This window comes from Nicotiana sylvestris, chromosome 3, assembly GCF_000393655.2.
Source record: "Nicotiana sylvestris chromosome 3, ASM39365v2, whole genome shotgun sequence".
NCBI lineage: Eukaryota > Viridiplantae > Streptophyta > Magnoliopsida > Solanales > Solanaceae > Nicotiana > Nicotiana sylvestris.
The window spans coordinates 9883791-9906096 of NC_091059.1; the positions used below are offsets into that span (position 1 = coordinate 9883791).

Here is a 22306-nt window from a genome sequence, read left to right on the forward strand (position 1 = left end):
AAATCCCAATTTAAAATCTCAAAATCCCAAGCCCTAGTTCTTCCAATTTTAGCTAAATTTTCATGAATTTCTAGGTTAATATCACATTATAATCACGTTTTTGGTTCATAGAACTTACCTCCAATCAATCATCTTCGAATCCCTCTTCAATTTCTCCCAAAGAGCTCTCAAAATACTCAACAATAGAGGAAAAATGGCTAAGACTCACGGATGAAATATTAATAAACTCACTGCCCAGCCCTTGCAATTCCTTCTACGCGATTGCGACCAAGGTCCCGCGATCGCGAAGCACAAAAATCCGGCCTCTCAAAATAACTCTACGCAAATGCGACTAGAGCCCTACGAACGCGATGTTTCCATTCTCAAAGCTATGCGAACAGATCACATTACACGCAAACGTGAAGGGTAATAACACAGGACCCCCAAACTCTTATACGCGAATGCGAAATACCTTGTGCGAACGCGAAGCACCACCAACTAATACTCCGTGATCGCGAACACTCAAACGCGAACGAAGATAACAAAATTCCTGCCTCCCAAATTGCTTCTACGCGATCGCGACACCACACCCGCGATCGCGAAGCACAAACACTCTGCTACATCAAGACAGTAGAATCTGCAACTCCAAAATGCCAAGATTGGTCTGATCGACCACCCGAAACTCACCCGAGGCCTCCGGGACCTCAACCAAAGGTACTAACCCATCCTAAAGCCTCATTTAAACTTGTTCCAATGATCAAAACACCTCAAAAAACACCAAAATCATCAATTCACATTGAATTCAAGCTTAAGTTTTTTCAAAATCTTCCGAAACACGCTTTTGATCAAAAACCCAACCAAACCACGTCCGAATGACCTGAAATTTTGCACACACATAGAAAATCACATAATAAAACTACAATAACTCTCGGAATTCCATTCTGACCCTCGGATCAAAATCTCACCTATCAACCGGAATTCGCCAAAATACTAACTTCGCCAATTCAAGCCTAATTCTACACCGGACTTCTAAAACTAATTCCGATTACGCTCCTAAGTCATAAATCACCCAATGAAGCTAACCAAATCATAAAACCGAGCTTATTTACAAATAAGTCAACTCTTGGTCAAACCTTTCAAATTCAAAGCTTTCAATTGAGACTCTTCTTTCAAATTCATTCTGATTTTCCTGAAACCCAAAACCAATGATCTACATCAGTCATAATACATTACACGGGGCAAGTCATGCCCAAGAACTGGTGATCAAAGTGCAAAAGCTCAAAACGACCGGTCGGGTCGTTACAAAATGTTCCTTGATACAAATTATTCCATCTTTTTTCCAGTATTTTTGCATTTTTTTTACAAAGAGATATAAGAATATAGACACACTTATATATTATATCTCTCTCTTTTGTTCTTTTTGTTTTCTTTTCTGTTTCATGCATTGCACAATCTTTCTTTTCTTTTTCTAACAAACATTAATTATCATGGCTGGAAGAAGTAGTAACTATAATAGTAATATACATCTCTTTTTTCTTTTCTTTTGGGTGGTTATAGACCATGGTGTTTTTAAAAAAATAGGATAAAGGCTTAAAGATAGGTTCTAAGAGGTAAAAGCTTCATTTTTTTCTTGGAGAGAATAAAATAAAAGAGGCTAAAAGGTATATCAAAGAAAGCCTAATTTCATCTTTCAAGAATCACTGTCATCCACTATTTCGCCTCGAAGAACATTTAGAGCAAGTTCTAGAAAAATTATTGAGTATACCTTCTTGTGATAATAACTTTTCTCGCCTTCACAAAAATAAAGTCATAGGCATGGAACTGATATGGTAATGACAAATAAAACTTAATATTTGTGCACGATAGAAAGAATTTATTTTACTAATTAAAAACCTATAGTGACACAAACATTAAGATGAAAAAGTTTATTATAACATTATATATATATATATATATATATATATATATATATATATATATATATACATGAAGTACCAAATAAAATTTTGAAAATTAAAAATCTTTTTAGCTTTCAAATTTACAGCCACAGAGAAAGCTTGAAAAAAACTGTGACCACACATATTCTATGTGCAATAGACTGAACTAGCTTTTAGACCTTATCAGTTATGGGGTCCGGGTTTAAATATAAACCAGAAAATTTACCTGAGCCAATAATTAATTTATACAATTAGATAATTAACCAACCAGTGACTTAGGCATACCGACCACCATGGAATTACTCCTGTATAGATGGCTCTATTTTTTTAGAGGCCTTCATGGGATGTCCCGATTGTACAATAATCTGGATATTAACCAGATCAATTGGTTAAGCATTTATTCATATAAATTATGTTGGCTTATGAGGCTCCATTGCTTTACCCTCAATGGCTACAGGTAAAGAAATTATAGTTCTGAGTTTAATGTCATAAGCTCGACTTATTAAAAGCGAAATGTTTAGGCTATCAATGTTACCAATAGTTGTTGCTCAAAATGTCCTCCAAAATACAACTTTAACATGTGACCATTTACCTTAAATTTGTCTCCTCCATTGATCTGTTGAATTTCAATTGCCCCATATGGAGCAACATCTGTAACATTATAAGGACCTGTCCATCTGGATTTTAATTTTCCTGGAAATAGCCTCAGCCTGCTATTGTAAAGAAGTACTTGATCTCCAATTTTGAAAATTTTTGGTCGGATCAAATTGTCATGCCATATTTTTGTTTTTTCTTTGAATATTCTGGAATTTTCATAAGCTTCCAACCTCAGTTCTTCCAATTCATTAACCTGATAAAATCTCTTTTTACTAGCAGAAGTTAATTCAAAGTATAATGTTTTCAGTGCCCCAAAAGCTTTGTGTTCTAATTCAACTGGCAAATGGCAAGCCTTTCCAAAGACTAATTTATATAGGGATGTTCCATTTGGCATTTTGAATGCCGTTAGGTATGCCCATAATGCATCATCTAATTTTAAAGACCAGTCTTTCCTTGAAATTCCAACCGTCTTTTCAAGAATTCTTTTTAACTCGCGATTGGAAACTTCAACTTGCCCCTGTGTTTGAGCATGATATGGTGTTCCAGTTTTGTGAGTCACACCATATTTTGATAGCAAAGCAGAAAATTGCTTATTCATGAAATGAGTTCCTTGTTCACTAATGATGACTCGAGGTGTGCCAAATCTAGTAAAAATATTTTTTCTAAGATAACTACACACTGTATGAGCATCATTCTTCCTTGTGGGGATGGCCTCAACCCATCTTGATACATAATCCACAACTACAAGGATATATTCAAATGAATGAGAAGAAGGAAAAGGACCCATGAAATCTATTCCCCAAACATCAAATATTTCAGATACCTATATTGATTGTAATAGCATCTCATCTTTCTTAGTGATATTACCTGTTTTCTGACACTTGTCACATTGTGCAACATATGCTCGGGCATCTTTGAAGAGTGTTGGCCAGAAAAATCCGGCCTCCAATGCTTTAAATACCGTACGGTTTGCAGCATAATGACCTCTAATTGCTCCATCATGGCACTGATACAAAATTTTGGTCATCTCTTCTTCAGGTACACACCTCCTAATGATATTATCTGCATAAATTTTGAACAAGTAAGGTTCATTCTACAGATAGTACTTAGCATCAGAAATAAGCTTTTTTCTCTGCTGGTAAGAGAGATCTTGGGGTGTCCATCTTCTAACCAAGTAGTTAGCAATATCAGCGAACCAGGGTGGTTGAGTCTCAATAGAGTCAACTGAAAAAATGTGTTCATCAGGAAATTCTTCTTTTATCTCGCTGAACTCAAGGGGAGGGTCTTCTAGTCTAGACAAATGGTCAGCTACCTGATTCTCTGTTCCTTTTTTGTCTTTTATCTCAAGGTCAAATTCTTGCAGAAGTAAAATTCATCTTAACAATCTGGGTCGAGCATCTTTTTTTGGCTAAGAGGTATTTTAAAGCTGCATGGTTAGTAAAAATAGTCACCTTTGTTCCTATCAAATAAGAACAAAATTTATCAAATGCAAATACTACCACCAGTAACTCTTTTTCTATTGTGGAATAATTCAGTTGAGCCTCATTCAGTGTTCTACTGTCATAGTAAATGGGACGAAAAATCTTATACTTTCTTTGGCCTAAAATAGCTCCAATTGCTGTATCAATAGCATCACACATAACCTCAAAAGTTTGACTCAAATCAGGGGACACAACTATAGGGGCTGTTGATAATTTCTCCTTAAGGGTGTCAAAAACTATCATACAATCACCTGAAAAATCAAACTTAACATATTTCATCAAGAGGTTAGTCAAAGGTTTTGAAATCTTTGAAAAATCCTTTATGAAACGTCTGTAAAAACCCGCATGACCTAGAAAGCTGCTAATGACTTTAACAGTTGTGGGAGGAGGTAATCCTGCTATAAGATTAATTTTATCCTTATCAACTTCTATCCCATTAGCCGTGATTTTATCCTAAAACAATTCCCTCTGTAAGCATAAAATGACATTTTTTCCAATTCAGAATCAAGTTTGTCTCTTCACATCTCTTAAGAACTAAAGTCAAGTGGTAAAGACAATCTTCAAATGTTTTTCCAAAGAGTGTAAATCATCCATAAAAATTTCATGAAATTTTTCAGTCATGTCAGAAAAAATTGCTGACATGCAACGTTGAAATGTAGCAGGAGCGTTGCACAAACCAAATGGCATTCTCCTGTATACATATGTTCCATGAGGACATGTGAAAGTTGTCTTATCCTGATCTTCGGGTGCAATTGGTATTTGGTTATACCCTGAATAGCCATCAAGAAAATAGTAAAAACTATATCCTGCAATTCTTTCTAACATTTGATCAATAAATGGTAACGGAAAATGATCTTTTCTGGTAGCATCATTGAGACATCTATAATCAATACAGACTCTCCATCCTATAACAGTCCCCGTAGGTATGAGTTCATTATTTTCATTCTTTATAACTGTCATACCTCCTTTCTTTGGTACTACCTGAAATAGACTTACCCAAGGACTATCTGAAATTAGGTAAATAATACCTGCTGCTAGAAGCTTGACAATCTCCTTTTTCACCACTTCCTGCATTGCAGGATTCAATCTCCTTTGGGGTTGGATTATTGGCTTGTAGCTATCCTTCATGAGGATTCTATGCGTAAAAATTGCTGGACTAATCCCTTTGATATCCTCTATAGTCCTTCCTAAAGCTCCTTTGTGTGCTTTTAAGATTTGAATTAGTCTTTCTTCTTGTTCTGCAGTCAAAGAAGAGAAATAACTACTGGAAATAACTCTTGCTCAAGATAAACATATTTTAAATGAGAGGGAAGAACTTTGAGTTCAATTTTTGGTTAAACTTCTTCTGATTGCATCTCCTTTGTGACGACCTGAATCGTTGTCTCATGAGTTACCGCTCCGTTTCCCCCATTTTATGCTTCTCTATGCTTCATTATCGGTATTGGATGTGATCGGGTTGATTTGGATTGGTTTTGGTAGGAAATGAGGCACTTAGTCTCTTTAAGGAAGGCTTAGTTTGGAAAATGTTAACCGGATGTTGACTTATGATTTAGAGGGCTCGGATGTGATTTCTGATAATTTCGTTAGCTTCGCGGGATGATTGGTGACTTAGGAGCGTGATCGGAAGTGGTTTTGGAGGCCTGATGTAGAAATATTCTTGAATTGGCGAAGTTAGTATTTTGGCGAATTCCGGTTGATAGGTGAGATTTTGATCTGAGGGTAGGAATAGAATTACGAGAGTTTCAATAGCTTCGTTAGGTGATTTGGGATGTGTGTGCAAAATTTCAGGTGATTCGGAGGTGATTTGGTTGAGTTTTTGATCGAATGCGTGTTTCGGAATTTTCATAAGAACTTAGACTTGAATTCGATGAGAATTGATGATTTTAGTGTTGCTGGATGTGTTTTGATGATTGGAACAAGTTTGAATAACGTTTTAGGATGTATTGGTACTTTTGGTTGAGGTCCCTGGGGCCTCGGGGTGATTTCGGATAGCTATCGGGAAGTTTTTGGACTTGTAAAGTTGATGTTGCTGCTGCTTCTAGTATTTTCGCTTCTGCAGAAGTTGAACTGCAGAAGCGGTATTGCAGGTGCGAAGATGTAGTCGCAAAAGCGGTTTTGGACTCTAGGTGGATTTCCACAGAAGCGGAAAGGTTGACCGCAGAAGCGGTTTCGCTGATGCAGAATTGGAGCCGCAGAAGCGGCCTGGGGTGTTAAGTGAGTGTCCACAAAAGCAGATAGAGGAACCGCTGAAGCGGTGCCTCATAAGCGGAAATGGAACTATAGAAGCGGTTTTAGCTGGGTAGAAATATCAATGTCCATCTTCACGAATTTTTGAAAGGTTTATCATTCTAACTTTGGACTTGGAGTATTATGGGCGATTTTGAAGAGGGTTTTCAAGGGGCTTCAATAAGGTAAGGATTCTTGGACTTAAAAAACGATTTTATGGTGCAAATACATGAATTAAGACTGAAAAATTAAGGAATCAAGGCTTAAAAATGGATGCTAGGTCTTGAACTTAAGAGAGTTGAGAACGAGGATTTGAGGGGTCAATTGAACTCCGATTCTTGTGATTTTTATATGTATGAACTCGTGGCGAGATAAGGAATCCGTTGATGTAAAATATTTTGAGTTTCAATAAGTGGGACACTCGAGTTTTGTTAATTTCGAGATTTTCGATATTTTTTGATTAGGTATTGTTCCCTTAGCCTATTGTGACATATTCGTTGTGGTTTTGGTCAGATTCGACGTGCGAGTAGGTCGGTTCGAGAGGCTAGGGCATAGCGAGCTAGCGTTTTGGCTGGCTTGAGGTGAGTAATGATTGTAAATTATGTCCTAAGGGTTTGAAACCCCGGATTGCACAATGTAGTGCTATATTGAGGTGAGATACACGTTGAATGACGAGCACGTGGTCGTTTATTACTGGGCATTGTGACTTGGTTCATCCGGATTGATGTTTTACCGCGTATTTGACTGAAACTTAATTGTTATCATCATGACTTGGGCTTAATGCCATATTTGGGGCTTCGTGCCAATTATCTGGACCCTTCAGGGATTTTTTAGCACTGTTTCCTCACTATTTTGACATACTATTTGAACTCAGTCCTGTTGATTTACACTATTTTACAAACTCAGCCACTTTTAAGGGGTTTCTTTGAGCCTTGGTTTGTCTTCTTGTTCTTTCCTCTATTTGGTATCTGTTTTGAATGACGAATTAGACTTTTATCCTTTGAAACTCAATACAAAGCCCCCATCCCTTTCTTCCCCTTTTAGGATTAGAAGTTCTAATACCCCAGGACTGATAGGTTGGGACGAGTACTAGCATGCAATAAGTAAAACGAGACTAATCGCATTTAAATACCTTAACGGGGTGGGAAGTGTAGAATATGGATATGATGACTGGTGCGCTAATATCTCGTGTGAGAATGATTGCTGGGTATTGCACCAAAGTGATCCATATTATATTTTAACCCTATGACCCCTTTTCATCCTTCTTTATTTATTGATGTCTTGTCTTAAATTAATGTTTTCTTGTGATGATTTTCGGATTGATTAAGGCCGAGGGCCATATGTGAGGATATGCTGAGTGATGTGAGAAGACTTTCAGGCCTTATGAGTGATGTGAGAAGGCTTTCAGGCCTTGTGAGTGATGTAAGGAGGCTTTCAGGCCTTATGAATGATGTAAGCAGGCTTTCAGGCCTTATGTTGATATAGCAATTGGGCCGTAAGGGGCCCCTCCAGAGTCTGCACACTCATAGTGAGCGCGGGTACCTATGTGATATGAGAGAGAGCCCGAGGGGATGATATTATGATGAGTGAGTGATACTGAGCCCGAGGGGCTGATACTGTTCTGAGAGATTGATATTGAGCCCGAGGGACAGATTTCTATCTATATTTCATCTGTTAAATTATCTGTTTTACCAGTTTTAAAGAGAGTTATTTGATACTTCACTGCTTAATTGATTTTACTGCTTAGATAGTATTTCCTTGTTCCATTATGAGATTTCATGCTTTCAGCCATTATTTATACCTATTACTCACTAGGTCGGAGTACTCACATTACTCCCTGCAATGTGTGCGTGCAGATACAGGCATAGCAGAGTTTGCTCCTGAGCGCTGATTCCTTCTAGACCAGGCGGTGACTAGGAGTGACGAGGTATTTGTTGACGTCCGCAGCCCCGTTTCTCCCTTATCTTCATTACTTATGTTATATTCAGACTTTGTACTAAGTTCCAGACCTTGTAGAATTTTAGTAGACTCTATAGTAGCTCATGACTTGTGACACCCCGATTTGGGCTGTGTCGGGATGGTTTCCCTGTTTTATTATTTTATTCCGCACTTATGACTATAATTAATCATGTTTAGACTTATTTATGTTAATTAAATGTTAAAAGAGGTGTTTCGTTCTGTTCGGCTGACCTTGTCTTCACGAGAGGCTCCATCACGATCGGGTTCAGGAATTGGGTTGTGACAAGTTGGTATCAGAGCCTAGGTTACATAGGTCTTACGAGTCATGAGCAGGTTTTGTAGAGTCTTGCGGATCGGTATGGAGACGTCTGTATTTATCCTCGAGAGGCTGCAGAACCTTTAGGAAAACTTCATATTCTTGAAATTATTGTCGTGCGACTGTGTTGATCTGAGAACTAAACTTCTATAATCTATTCTCTCACAGATGGCAAGGACTCGCGCTACCGGATGAGACGGACAACCACCAGCACCACCCACTGAGGCCACTGGAGGCCGTGGACGCGGTTGTGGTCGTAGTAGAGGCAGAGCAACGAGGGCAGCACCTGTAGATCTATCAGCTGCCCCAGCCTAGGATCAGGCTCCAGCTGCAGATGCTCCAATAACACCTGTTCAGGCACCGGCGGTGCCCATTGTGATTCTGGGTTTTCAGGAGGCCTTGGCTCAGATATTATTAGTTTGCACTGGCCTGGCTCAGGTGGTTTCAGCCACTACCACAACATCTACTTGATCATTGCCGACTCAACGCTACACGAATGTAGGGAGAGCGGGTCGCTAACAGCTTTTACCCGAATAGTGGTTCGGGATCGAATTTCCACAGGGAGATTGGAATGGAGTTATTGTCTATTTAGCCTAGGATCGCGTTTGTACTTCTAATTGCACTCCTAACATTTTGGATTTTCTTTAGATTAATAACTACTATTATGAACTAAATATTAATACTAAATTATGCTAAGAAAATATTGCAAGTTTGTAACTAATAGGGAGAAAGGCACTAGGGTCGTGGCATCACATAGGTGGTTAACTAACAGGTAGAAATTACTAATCATAGATTGACATATTTGGGATTTATGTTATAACCGTTGCACAATTGTACCCACTCTCACACCTCTCGGTAGAGAGAATGATTTTTCCTAATTAACTCTCTCGAGACCAATTGGGTAGGCCAATTAGACCAAGAAACTAGGATTCAAGTAGGGTGATTACTCTCTCGAGATTTAACTCGTTAATTGGGACTACCATTTCTCATGGATCCATCCCAGTTCCTTGTTGCGTCTATTTTGGGGTCATAGACTCTCTTTCTCAAGAAGAGTCAAAACTCACTAAGCTAGAGTCAATGTTTGCAACCACCAATCCTTAATTAAAGCATAAAATTAACCCAAATAACGAACACCCAAGATCAATCTATCATTAGAAAGCAACACCCATCAATTACCCACACTAGGGTTGAGCCACAACCCTAGAAATGGGTTTAGCTAGACATAATTGAAAGAGAAACAGAAGAATAAATAACCATATTAATTAATAACTAAAGTAAAACTACAAGAATCTATGGAGAAACTAAAGCTAAGATGCCAAAATAAGCCAAAACGTTGGTCCTCACGAGTGTAGATCTGTTCAATACATAAAACTTAACCTAAAAATGGTAAAATATTCTATTTATAGTGGGCTGAAAAAACTGGACAAAATTGCCTCTACGGGGTCAGTGCGGACCTCACACTTATGACCGCGGCCGTACTGGCTGGTTTGAATTCCATTTCTATCTCTCTGAAGTGGCTGGCGCAGACCGCGTAAAGATGTGGCGCGACCGCGTGAAGGTGTGGCACGGGCCGCGTGATAGTGACCGCGGCCGCGTGGCCTGCAATTGCCCAAAACTACATCTTCTCTGAACCCCTTGGCGCGGACCGCATGACGTAATGGCACGGCCGCGCGAGCTGAACGCGCGCCGCCTAAATCTAACTGCGGCCGCATGGTTAAAATCTTGACTTTGCACTTCTCTGAACCCCCCTAGTGCGGCTTCATGCACAATTGTGCGGTCCCTACCAGGATCCTATTCCACCACTTCACTTGGCCTTTGATACTTGAGCAGGTTTCACTCCGTTTTGAGCCAATCTTTGACATTTTGTCACTTTGTAGATCAAACCTACAATCAAGCATAACCTGTAAGCATTTTGGTACTATTTTGTAGCAAATACTCAAAGCATAGGCAAGTAAGGGTATAAAACACGTTAAAATCTTACTTATCAACTCCCCCAAACTTAAACCTTTGCTTGTCCTCAAGCAAACAAAATAAGACCCACCCCTTAAAGAAAACATCCAAGTAATTCTAGCTATCCTAAAGTCACCTCAACAAGCATCAATTGGGACTAGCAATTGCCCTCAATACGAATGCATCATTAACACATTTAAACTTTGAAAATTGTGGATCAAGTGTGACACAAGAACATCAAGATTTGACACATTTCATCAAGGAACTTCTCTCAATTACTTTGGTCATTGTGGAACCCAAACTCACACATCTTCAACTCTCCCTAAGTGAACCTCACCTTTTAGAGTATTGATACACAAACCATGGTTGATGGACTTTCACTCATCTCTCTAAAAAAGAAGGTCAGAAGTCCGAATCTAAGTACCATATGCTTGCCCCTTATGTAAGTATCCACTTATGTAGGTTTCCTTCAACTCAAGATCATATAGAGCTTTTGTGGAGTCATTGTAAAGGTTTTTGGGTAAGGGTAGGATATGTTTTTGTTCGAGTGGGTACAATCTTCCCTTAAGGTCTTCTTTTGATTCATTTTGGCACACTTTCTTGACTCATTGGAGTATTCACTTCTTTTCAAGGGGTTAGAGAGACACATTGTCACTCTTTCTTATGCGATTCAAAACATTTCTCCTTTTTCTACTTTTTCCACAACCTTTTCACTTTTGTTTTCTTTGAATCCCCTTTTTGTTCTTATTCACATTGGTCTTTCTTTTTGTCTTTTCTTTTCTTTCTTTTTCATTGTCTTCCTTTTCTTTTGCTTTTGTACCTTTTACCACATTGTTTCTTTTCTTGTCTCTCCGCCCAAACTTAGACATTTGCCATTACTCAAGGGAAGATTTGGGTGACAAGAGAGGGCATCATTAAGAACGAGTATAGGCTTGTAGCTTTGGTTCTTGAAAGAAAAAGGTTCAAGGCTCAAAAGGGTTAACTAGGGAATCATTTCATTGGTAGGCTATGGAATTGTTCAACTTAGCATTTGGATCAAGGAGAGCCTATAATCACTTCTCAAGTCAAATTTCACCAAGGATTTCTCCTCAACAAACATTCAGGGAAAGTTCTAGACCATCGGCTCGGGACTTGGACTCACAATTCAAATTCTCACCACACACACTCAAGGATTGCTAAAGACATCGAGTCGAGGGCCCACAACGACCTTAGTTACGATTCAAGCGCACAATGGTCAAAAACGACCACATGATGATTGTTTGGTCAACACAAGAGTCTCAAGGCCACGACTTTGACCATCCTAAACACAACATTATGTCTTTGATCATGGGATAAAAGGCAAATGTGTTAGGCCCAAGAGATGCTTTGCCTGAGGTACCCTTAACTACAAAATATCAAAATAAAAAACGGACTCAAACCCTTAAGAAGGTTGTCATGCCATATATCATTGGGAAGAGCCACCCGGTTTGCACAACACTCCACCCTTGGAAAGAACCGTGGCATTAAGAAAACTAAGGGCTTATTGAAAACGCCAAACAAAACAAAAGGCTGCGAGCCTATCTACGAAGCTAAAAATGGAAACATTTGCAAAAATAGAAAACCGAATGAATATGTACAATGGGGGAGTAGAATATACAACGGGGGATGAATATATACATAAAGTAACTTTATATACAAACCAAGACAAAAAGTACGAGAAAAGTAGCTAAAATGTAAAGTTATGTACAGACCAACTAGACAATCAAATAAAAAACATAAAAGAAGTATCTAATATATACAATCATCCAAATAGAAAAAAAGTAGGGCGCACCCCTAGAATAAGAGTTGGCATTGTACCCAATGCCAACTACCAAAATAAGCACAAAATATCAGATAAAGGATATAGAGGGCTCCCTAGGCCTGGTCCATCTACATAGGCTCCTCAGTGGTCCCCTGATCCTCTGTATGGGCGGGAACCTCAGACTGGTTCCCGGCCTGCTACTGCTCTGCTGCTGGGACAAGGTCATGTTGCTGGACCGGCTGAATATCTGGTACATCACCGGAGGGAGTCTCCTGAATCTCTTCTAGCTCAATCACTACTCCCTCAGTGCTGGGCAACTTCCTCTTCTTCCTCAGAGGCCTGGGTGCCTACTCCTGCTATGGCTCTGATGCTGCTGCTGGAGGGGCTGACTCCCCAAATAACAAGTCTAAAGGCAGCTGATCTACCAATAGCTTGTTCACATATGCTCAAAGCACCTTCACTGACTCTTTAGATGCCCTCGACTTTCTCATATTTTTATGCTCCCGGGCAAGCTCCTTCAGAGCTATGCCATGTGCATCAACTGCCTTAGTCAAGGCACCCCGAGTCTCTATAATCTTCTCCTAGTTGGCCAGGAGCTTCTTCAAAGTTTCCTCAATAGACTGAGGAATCTAGACAGTGGCTGGTGCAGAATGAGCCTCAACTGAAGTGGCCAATATGGACAACTTGAATGTCACAACTGACATCCAGTTGTTTAAACTGGCTAAGGTCTTTGCTAACTGCTGGGCTGTCAAAGGGTTGGTCCGGGAAGAGGGGACTGTTGGGCCAGCTGAAGAACTAGGACCCGTAGAGGAGGAGGGCACACCATCTAGAACAGAGACAACTGGAATGGAGGGGAGCTCAGTATAAGGCTCGATAGTAGACTATACCGCAATTGGCTCCTCAGAGTGGCCGGTCGGGGCAGAAGTGGATACCTTGTGCTTTTTTCCTTTGGGTTGTCCGACCCTTAAATGCTGAACCATGAGAATGGGGACACTGGGCGAACTTTAACATAATAGGACTTCTTCTTCACCTCTAAGTCCCGAACATACATGGTGAGGGTGTTTGGATATGGATAGTTCCAGACGCTGTCAATCCCCATTGAAGTGATCTCCCTATACATTAAATTCCCCATATTGATGGGGAAACCAACCATGATAGATGCAATCATCACAACACGGGGGAGTGGGATAGTCAGGTCATGGGAAGTGGGGTCAAGCCTGTTGCACACAAAAGTGAGCCACCATCTAGCCTCGAAATTCAAGTTCTTTCTCAAAATCTTTACCCCCGCTTGTATCCAATCCGGAACAGTGCCCGAATGAGCCAAATACTTCGCCAACCATGGGCGAACCTCCTCCTTCATATCCAGCTTCTCATTGTATTGAGTCTCATCTTCATCATCGAAACCCAAATATTCATTGAACGCCTTCCTAGAAAACACAACAATCTTGTTTCGCACTTTGGTCACAGTGGAGTCCTTTTTGGTGTAGGCTACGTTGCAATAAAACTCCTTGACCATGTGCTCGTTTGCATCAACCAAATCATAGCTAAAATGCTCCCACCCAACTCTGGTTTGAAATTGATCGTATACATTGGGGAGTAATGGCAATAAGTCCCGGGTGATTATGCTCCTCTCTGTGATTAGTTTCCTTTTGGTCCACATTTATCAGAATTTGTTGAAGACCACTTGACTAACAAAGCGGTCCTCCCACACTTCCACTTTCCTTGTTCGTTCTATACCATCAACCTCGGGAACCCCACTACCTGGGACCTCATCATCACTGTTGTCACCACCTGCTACACTCTTCCCAGATACTGAAGCTGTGGGGGAGGTGGAGTATTCGCCGCTACCTGCTGCTGAGCCATTAGATGACTCAGACTATACAACCTGTGGAGCTTGGGCTGAAGGTGGAATTAGGACTGAGGGGGCTTGCCCCGAGTCAGCTGAGATGTCCTGAGAGGGAAGTTACTCACTCCCCGATTGCTCATCCTCACTCACGACTTGTTTCCTTGTTTTCAGCTTTGGTCGGGGAGTGAGTTTGGTTTGTTTAGCTTTTCCTACCCGGGAGGAGTCACCTCGTCCTCTTTGTTTTACCATTTTCTGCAAGCAAACACGTCTAACTTTGTTAGTTTAAGCATATGCAATGTATAAAGTGATAAAATAATTGCATAAGAATAGCAGGGGAAAAATTGCATACACCTTGCAGACATGCCACTACGGCCGCACAATCAGGGGTGCGGCCGCATGGGAGGCACCGCGGGCCGCTAGATCATGACTGCAGGCCGCACTGACCAACTAACAAAAACTTAATCTCTCTGAAACTCACCCACGCGGGCCGCATAAAAAGGAGGTGCTGCCGTGCGGGGCCAGCGTGGACCGCACAAATAGGGACGCGACCGCGTTGGAGACTTCTTAGCTTTCAATACCAAGGCCACCGTGGGCCACGTGAACTACGGGTGCGGCCGCGTCAGGGCCACACGGACCGCGTAATCATGACCGCGGCCGCGTGGTTAGCTTCAGAGACCAGACTTGTTCCTCTTGTGCTAGTGCGGACCGCACAATCTGGGATGCAGCCGCACTGGCATTCTTCAGAGACTGTGCATTTTTACACTTTGTTTTGCAATGTTTCAACACAAGTCCTGTAACATCTCACAAACAATTAGCTCAAAAATCCTAATCTACAAAGAAAATCAAAGAAAAAGAAAAAGACATGGGTTGCCTCCCAAGAAGCGCCTGATTTAACGTCGCGGCACGACGCATGTTCCCATCAATATCACTTCAAATGTATGAGTGCCACCACATGGCTGTCATCAAACTTCCCCAAATAATGCTTGACATGATGCCCATTGACTCGGAAAACTTCACTATTTTTGTTCTTGAGATCAATAGTGCCAAATGGGGTTACACCAACAACTTCAAATGGACCACTCCACTTAGACTTGAGCTTTCCCGGGAATAACCTCAACCGAGAGTTGAAAAGAAGAACCATATCACCAACCTTGAATTTCTTTACCCGGGCATATTTATCGTGAAGATACTTCATCTTGTCCTTGTACAAGGACGAGCTGGAGTAGGCATGAAATCTAAACTCGTCAAGCTCATTGAGTTGCTCAACCCGGAGATTCGCCGCGACATCCCATTCTAAGTTCAACTTCCTCAAGGCCCACATAGCCTTATGCTCCAATTACACCGGGAGATGACAAGCTTTCCCAAACACCAACCGGTACGGAGACATACTAATTGGGGTCTTGTAAGCCATCCGATAGGCCCAAAGAGCATCATCTAATTTCTTCGACCAATCGGTCCTATTGGCATTGATAGTTTTGGACATGATACTCTTAATTTCTCGGTTGGAAACTTCCTCCTGACCACTAGCTTGAGGATGATAGGGGGTGGTCACTTTGTGATTTACTCTATACTTGGCAAGCAATGAATCGAAAGCCTTGTTGCAAAAGTGAGATCCCCTATCACTAATGATAGCACGGGGGGTGCCAAACCTTGTGAAGATACACTTTTTCAGAAATGCCACCACACTTCGGGCCTCATTGTTGGTCAAAGCCACAACTTCAACCCATTTCGAAACATAATACACCGCCACCAAAATATAAGTGTTCCCACAAGAGCTCACGAAAGGACCCATAAAGTCAATACCCCAAACATAAAAAATATCCACCTCAAGAATTGTGTTGAGAGGCATCTCATCCTTTTTAGAAATCCCACTGGCTCGTTGGCATTAATCACATCTCTTAACAAAATCACTAGCATATTTAAATAAGGAGGGCCAATAGAAACCACAACTAAGCACCTTAGAGGCCGTCCTCACCCCGCCATGATGGCCACCATAGGGGGAGGAATGGCAAGCCTCCAAAATACTTAATTGTTCTTCTTCTGGGACACATCGATGAATCACACCATTGGTGCAAATCATAAATAAATATGGCTCATCCTAATAATAATCCAAACTATCCCACTTGAGCTTCTTCCTTTGGTTAGAAGAGAGCTCATACGGTATTATACCGGTCACAATATAGTTGGCGACATCGGCAAACCACAACATATCATGCATTGACACTGCGAGGAGTTGTTCATCCAAAAATGTATCATTGATCTCAAGGCCGTCAGAAGGTCTCCCATCCTCCTCCAAACAGGACAAGTGGTCCGCCACTTGATTTTCACTCCCTTTCCGGTCCATAATTTCTAGATCAAATTCTTGAAGAAGTAACACCCATCTCATCAATCTCTCCTTGGAATCTTTCTTGGTCATAAAATACCTAAGGACAACATGATCGGTATAGATAATCACTTTGGTCCCCATGAGGTATGGTCGGAACTTTTCCATGGCAAAAACAATAGCTAGCAATTCCTTCTTGGTGACCGTATAATTTCTTTGAGCTTCATTTATAGTCTTGCTTGAGTAGTACATTGGATGGAACATCTTGTTGATTCTTTGGCCCAAGACCGCCCCTACCGCAACATCACTAGCGTCGCACATGAGCTCGAAAGGCAAGCTCCAATTGGGTGCGGTAATGATAGGGGTTGTTGTCAACTTATGTTTTAGAAGCTCGAAAGCCTCCATGCATTTCTCATCAAAGACAAACTTGCCCTCATTCTCTAACAACTTGCACAACGGGTTAACTACCTTAGAAAAATCTTTGATGAACCTTCGGTAGAAACCACGTGCCCAAGAAAACTCCTCACCCCTTTGACAAAAGTGGGGGGAGGTAGCCTTGAAATAACTTCGATCTTGGCTTTGTCAACTTCAATACCTCTCTTCGAAATCTTGTGACCCAACACAATACCCTCTTCTACCATAAAATGACACTTCTCCCAATTGAGAACTAGGTTCGTGTCTTTACATCGGGCCAACACACGGTCTAGATTTTGCAAGCATTCTCCAAAAGAGTCCCCAACCATGCTAAAATCATCCATAAATACCTCAAATATATCTTTCACCATGTCGGTGAAAATTGCCATCATACAACGTTAGAAGGTCTCTGGAGCATTATACAATCCAAATGGCATCCTCGAGAACGCGAATGTGCCATAAGGACATGTAAAGGTCGTTTTCTCTTGGTCTTCCGGTGCAATGAGAATTTGATTGTGCCCCGAGTAACCATCCAAAAAGCAATAGAATGACCGGCCCGCAAGACGATCAAGCATTTGGTCAAGGAACGACAACGGTAAATGATCCTTTCGAGTCACCTTATTAAGCTTTCGGTAGTCCATACATACTCTCCAATCCGTCACAGTACGAGTAGGAATAAGCTCATTGTTGTCATTGGTCACCACCGTCATTCTGCCCTTCTTCGGTATATATTGCACCAGAGAAGTCCATGAACTGTCATAAATTGGATATACCACACCGGTGTCAAGCCACTTGATAACTTCTTTCTTAACCACTTCTTTCATAGCTTCGTTGAGTCTCCTTTGATGTTCAAGTGAAGGCCTTGCATCCTCCTCCAAAATGATCTTATGCATGCAAAAGGCAGGGCTTATACCCCAAATATCGGCCAATGTCCATCCAATCGCCCTCTTGCGCTTTTGTAGAACTGCCAAGGTGGCGTCAACCTACACGTTAGTCAAGCAAGACAAATGAATAACATGCGAAGTGAAATTAGGGCCCAAGAATTCATACCTGAGGTGAGCAGGAAGTGGTTTCAACTCCAACACTGGAGGCTCCTCAATAGATGGCTTGATTGGTGGATTTTGCGATTCTCAAGATCCAAGGATAACTTCCTAGGATCATAAGAATATGATACCATACCATGCAATGCATTTACACATTCCACTCTCCCGACATCATCATTAACATCCATGTTCAAAAGCACAGCTTCAAGTGGATCTTCAATATTAATCATTGCGCTTGTGTCATCCACTACCACTGCCTTGACAATGTCAACAAACGAGCACACCTCGGTGCTATTTGGTTGCCTCATAGACTTGGACACATGGAATACCACCTTTTCATCACCAACACGGAAGGTCAACTCTCCCGCCTCAACATCGACCAAAGCCTTCCCCGTAGCTAGGAAAGGTCTTCCAAGAATAATTGGGACTTCAAAGTCCACCTCACAATCTAGTATGACGAAATTGGTCGGCAAGATAAATTTATCAACACGAACAAGGACATCATCGATTATACCCATAGGCCGCTTTATTGACCGATCCACCATTTGGAGCCTTATTGAAGTTGGACGAGTTTGTCCGATTCCCAAGGTCTTGAAGACCGAATATGGCATTAAGTTTATACTCGCCCCCAAGTCACAAAGGGCTTTTGCAAAGTCAGCACTTCCAATGGTACATGGGATAGTGAATGCACCAGAGTCCTCAAGTTTTGGAGCCATAGAATGTACAATTGCGTTCACTTGATGAGTCATCTTGATTGTCTCACACTCCATTGACCTCTTTTTCATAACCAAATCCTTCATGAACTTTGCGTACCCCGGCATTTGCTCGAGTGCTTCCACTAATGGCACGGTGATAGTTAGACTCTTCATCATCTCAATGAATTTCTTGAATTGGTTGTCACCCTTTTGCTTTGCCAACCGTTGAGGATAGGGTGGAGGAGGCCTAGGCAAGGGTGCCTTGGCTTTGGGCACCACCGGCTTGGGTATATCAATCACGTGTTCCCTAGATGGGTTCACGACCTCTTGTGTCTCCTTCTCAACATCATTAATATCAATCCGCACATTATTGTTCACATTGGGTTCCACTACATCCTCAACCACCAAAGGCATATCATCATCTCGCAACTTATCTTCATCAACCATAACTTGATTTCTTCTTGAGGCATGCACATCACCGCCTCTTCCGTTTCGCGTTGTCACCGCCATCACATGATTGTTGTGCCCACCCTTAGGGTTTACTACCGTATCACTTGGTAGAGCACCCTTTGGGCGAGTATTTAAAGTTTGAGAAATTTGGCCAAGTTACACCTCCAAGTTACGGATAGAAGTGTTGTGGGAAGCCAATTGAGCATCGGAGTCTTGGTTCTTCTTCATCATTTGCTCAAACATAACTTCAATTCTCCCAAAATCATTTCCCAAAGAACTAGACCCTTGAGATTGAAACAGCGGTGGGTTGTTCAGTTGTTGAAACATCGGAGGCCTTTGAAAGCCTTGCCCCTGATTACCTTGACTACCATTGTTATTCCATCCACCTTGACCATTGTTGTTGTTCCAATTGTTGTTGTTGTTTCTGTTCCAATGCCCTTGATTGCCCGAATTGTTGTTCCCCTAATTTCCACCTTGGTTGTTGTTATTGTTCCAATTACCACCTTGTTGATTGCCCCAATTTCCTTGGGGTCTCCATTGTTGGTTCCCTTGATTTCCTCTATTCCCTTGGTAGTTGTTGACGTATTGGACTTCCTCACTTTGATCATCATAGCATTCATTTGAATAACCACCACCATCATCATAGTTATCAAAATTTCCTTGAGGTTGTTTCCCTCTTTGCCTCCTTTTCATCATATTCACTCCTTCCATGGCATTGATTTGGCACGAGTTTTGGACTTGTTGTAATTGCACCTTCGCCAATTGATTCATTGTTGTTGTAAGTTTGGCAATGGCTTGGCCGTGATCATGCAACTCCTTATGCAAATGTATGACATTAGGGTCACCTTGAGGAACGTTTGCCCGGCTTTGCCATGCCGAAGAAGTATCGGCCATTTCATCTAACACATCACAAGCTTCATTGTAAGGAAGCTTCATAAAATTTCCTCCCACAAATTGGTTCACAATACATTGGTTGGTTGTGTTGATGCCCCTATAGAATGTTTGTTGAATCATCACATCATTCATGTCATTGTTAGGTCACTCTTTCACCATAGTTCTAAATCTCTCCCATATCTCGTGCAAGGGTTCCATTGGCTCTTGTTTGAAAGCCAAAATCTCATCACGGACCGCCGCCATATGACTTGGAGAAAAGAACTTAGCGATGAACTTGTCCGCCAATTCATCCCATGTAGTGATAGAATGATTGGGGAGCCTCTCTAACCAATCCAATGCCTTTCCCCGAAGTGAGAACGGGAAAAGCCTAAGTCTCAATTCATCCTCCGAGACATTTGTCTACTTGCTACCCCAACAAGTATCCACAAACCCTTTCAAATGTTTATAAGCATTCTGATCGGAGGCACCCGTGAAATAATCTCGTTGTTCGAGCAAGGTGAGCATAATATTTGTAATCCGAAAGTTCCCCGCTCAGATTTTTGGAGGAACTATTGCACTCGCGTACCCTTGATTAGAGAGAACTCTTGGGGCCAATCTTGGTGGAGGCGGGGGAGGGTCTGGTATGTTCTCATTTTCATTGGCATTTGCATTGGCATTTCGACCTCTCCTTGGAGCTTGAGGTAATACATCTTCTTGTTCTAGATCCTTAACCTCCTGCCATACGACCACGTTGCTAAGAGGGTCATTTGTATTTAAATCCATGTGTACCTGAGTGATTGACACAAATAAAGTTAGTAAAAAGAAGGAAAGAGAAGCAAAACACAAAACTAGCTACACAGATAGTCAACACCGTAAGCTCCCCGGCAACAACGACATCGACTTGATTGCTGCCGACTCAATGCTACACGAATGTATGGAGAGCGGGTCACTAACAGCTTTTACTCGAATAGTGGTTCGGGATCGAATTTCCATAGGGAGCTTGGAATGGAGTTGTATTGTCTATTTAGCCTAGGATCGCGTTTGTACTTCTAATTGCACTCCTAACATTTTGGGTTTTCTTTGGATTAATAACTACTATTATGAACTAAAAGATTAATACTAAATTATGCTAAGGAAATATTGCAAGTTTGTAACTAATAGGGAGAAAGGCACTAGGGTCGTGGCATCACCTAGGTGGTTAACTAACGGGTAGAAACTACTAATAATAGATTGACATATTTGGGATTTATGTTATAACTGTTGCACAATTGTACCCACTCTCACACCTCTCGGTAGAGAGAATGATTTTGCCCAATTGACTCTCTCAAGGCCAATTGGGTAGGCCAATTAGACCAAGCAACTAGGGTTCAAGTAGGGTGATTACTCTTTAGAGATTTAACCCGTTAATTGGGACTACCATTTCTCATGGGTCCATCCCAATTCCTAGTTGGGTCAATTTTGGGGTCATAGACCCTCTTTTTCAAGAAGAGTCAAAACTCACTAAGCTAGAATCAATGTTTGCAACCACCAATCCTTAATTAAAGCATAAAGTTAACCCAAATAACGAACACCTAATATCAATCTATCATTAGAAAGCAACACCCATCAATTACCCATACTAGGGTTGAGCCACAACCCTAGCTAATGGGTTTAGCTAGACATAATTGAAAGTGAAACAGAAGAAATAGAAGAAGAAATAACCATATTAATTAATAACTAAAGTAAAACTACAAGAATCTATGGAGAAATTAAAGCTAAGATGCCAAAATAAGCCAAAACGTTGGTCCTCACGAGCGCAGATCTGTTCAATACATAAAACTTAACCTAAAAATGGTAAAATGTTCTATTTATAGTGGGCTGGAAAAACTGGACAAAATTGCCCCTACGGGGTCAGTGCGGGCTGCACAATTATGACCGCGACTGCACTGGCTGGTTTGACTTCCATTTCTATCTCTTTGAAGTGGCTGGTGCGGACCGCGTAAAGATGTGGCGTGGCCGCGTGAAGGTGTGGCGCGGGCCGCATAATAGTGATCGCGGCCGCGTGGCCTGCAATTGCCTAAAACTACATCTTCTCTGAACCCCTGGCACAGTCCGCATGATGTAATGGCGCGGCCGCGCGAGCTGAACACGGGCTGCCTAAATCCAACCGCGGCCGCGTGGTTAAAATCTTGACTTTGCACTTCTCTGAACTCCCCTAATGCGGCCACATGCACAATTGTGCGGTCGGCACTAGGCTCCTATTATACCACTTCACTTGGCCTTTGATACTTGAGTAGGTTTCACTCTGTTTTGAGCCGATATTTGACATTTCGTCACTTTGTAGCTCAAACCTTCAATCAAGCACAACCTGTAAGCATTTTAGTACTATTTTGTAGCAGATTATACTCAAAGCATAGGCAAGTAAGGGCATAAAACACGTTAAAATCCTACTTATCAC

The 22306-nt window shown here is 41.4% G+C and overlaps 2 protein-coding genes across 2 annotated transcripts; both read right to left on the bottom strand.

Moving 5' to 3' along the window:
- Positions 1-14996: 14996 nt before the first annotated feature.
- LOC138887027 (uncharacterized) lies at positions 14997-15392 on the bottom strand. Its single transcript, XM_070168738.1, has one exon. The coding sequence runs from the start codon at positions 15390-15392 to the stop codon at positions 14997-14999; it is 396 nt and encodes a 131-aa protein (XP_070024839.1).
- A 777-nt stretch (positions 15393-16169) lies between these two features.
- Positions 16170-17179, bottom strand: LOC138887028 (uncharacterized). Its single transcript, XM_070168739.1, has 2 exons — positions 16863-17179; positions 16170-16494 (listed from the first exon to the last, which is right to left on the bottom strand). Exons 1-2 carry the CDS (start codon positions 17177-17179, stop codon positions 16170-16172), a joined length of 642 nt encoding a protein of 213 aa, XP_070024840.1.
- Between the last annotated feature and the right edge of the window lie 5127 nt (positions 17180-22306).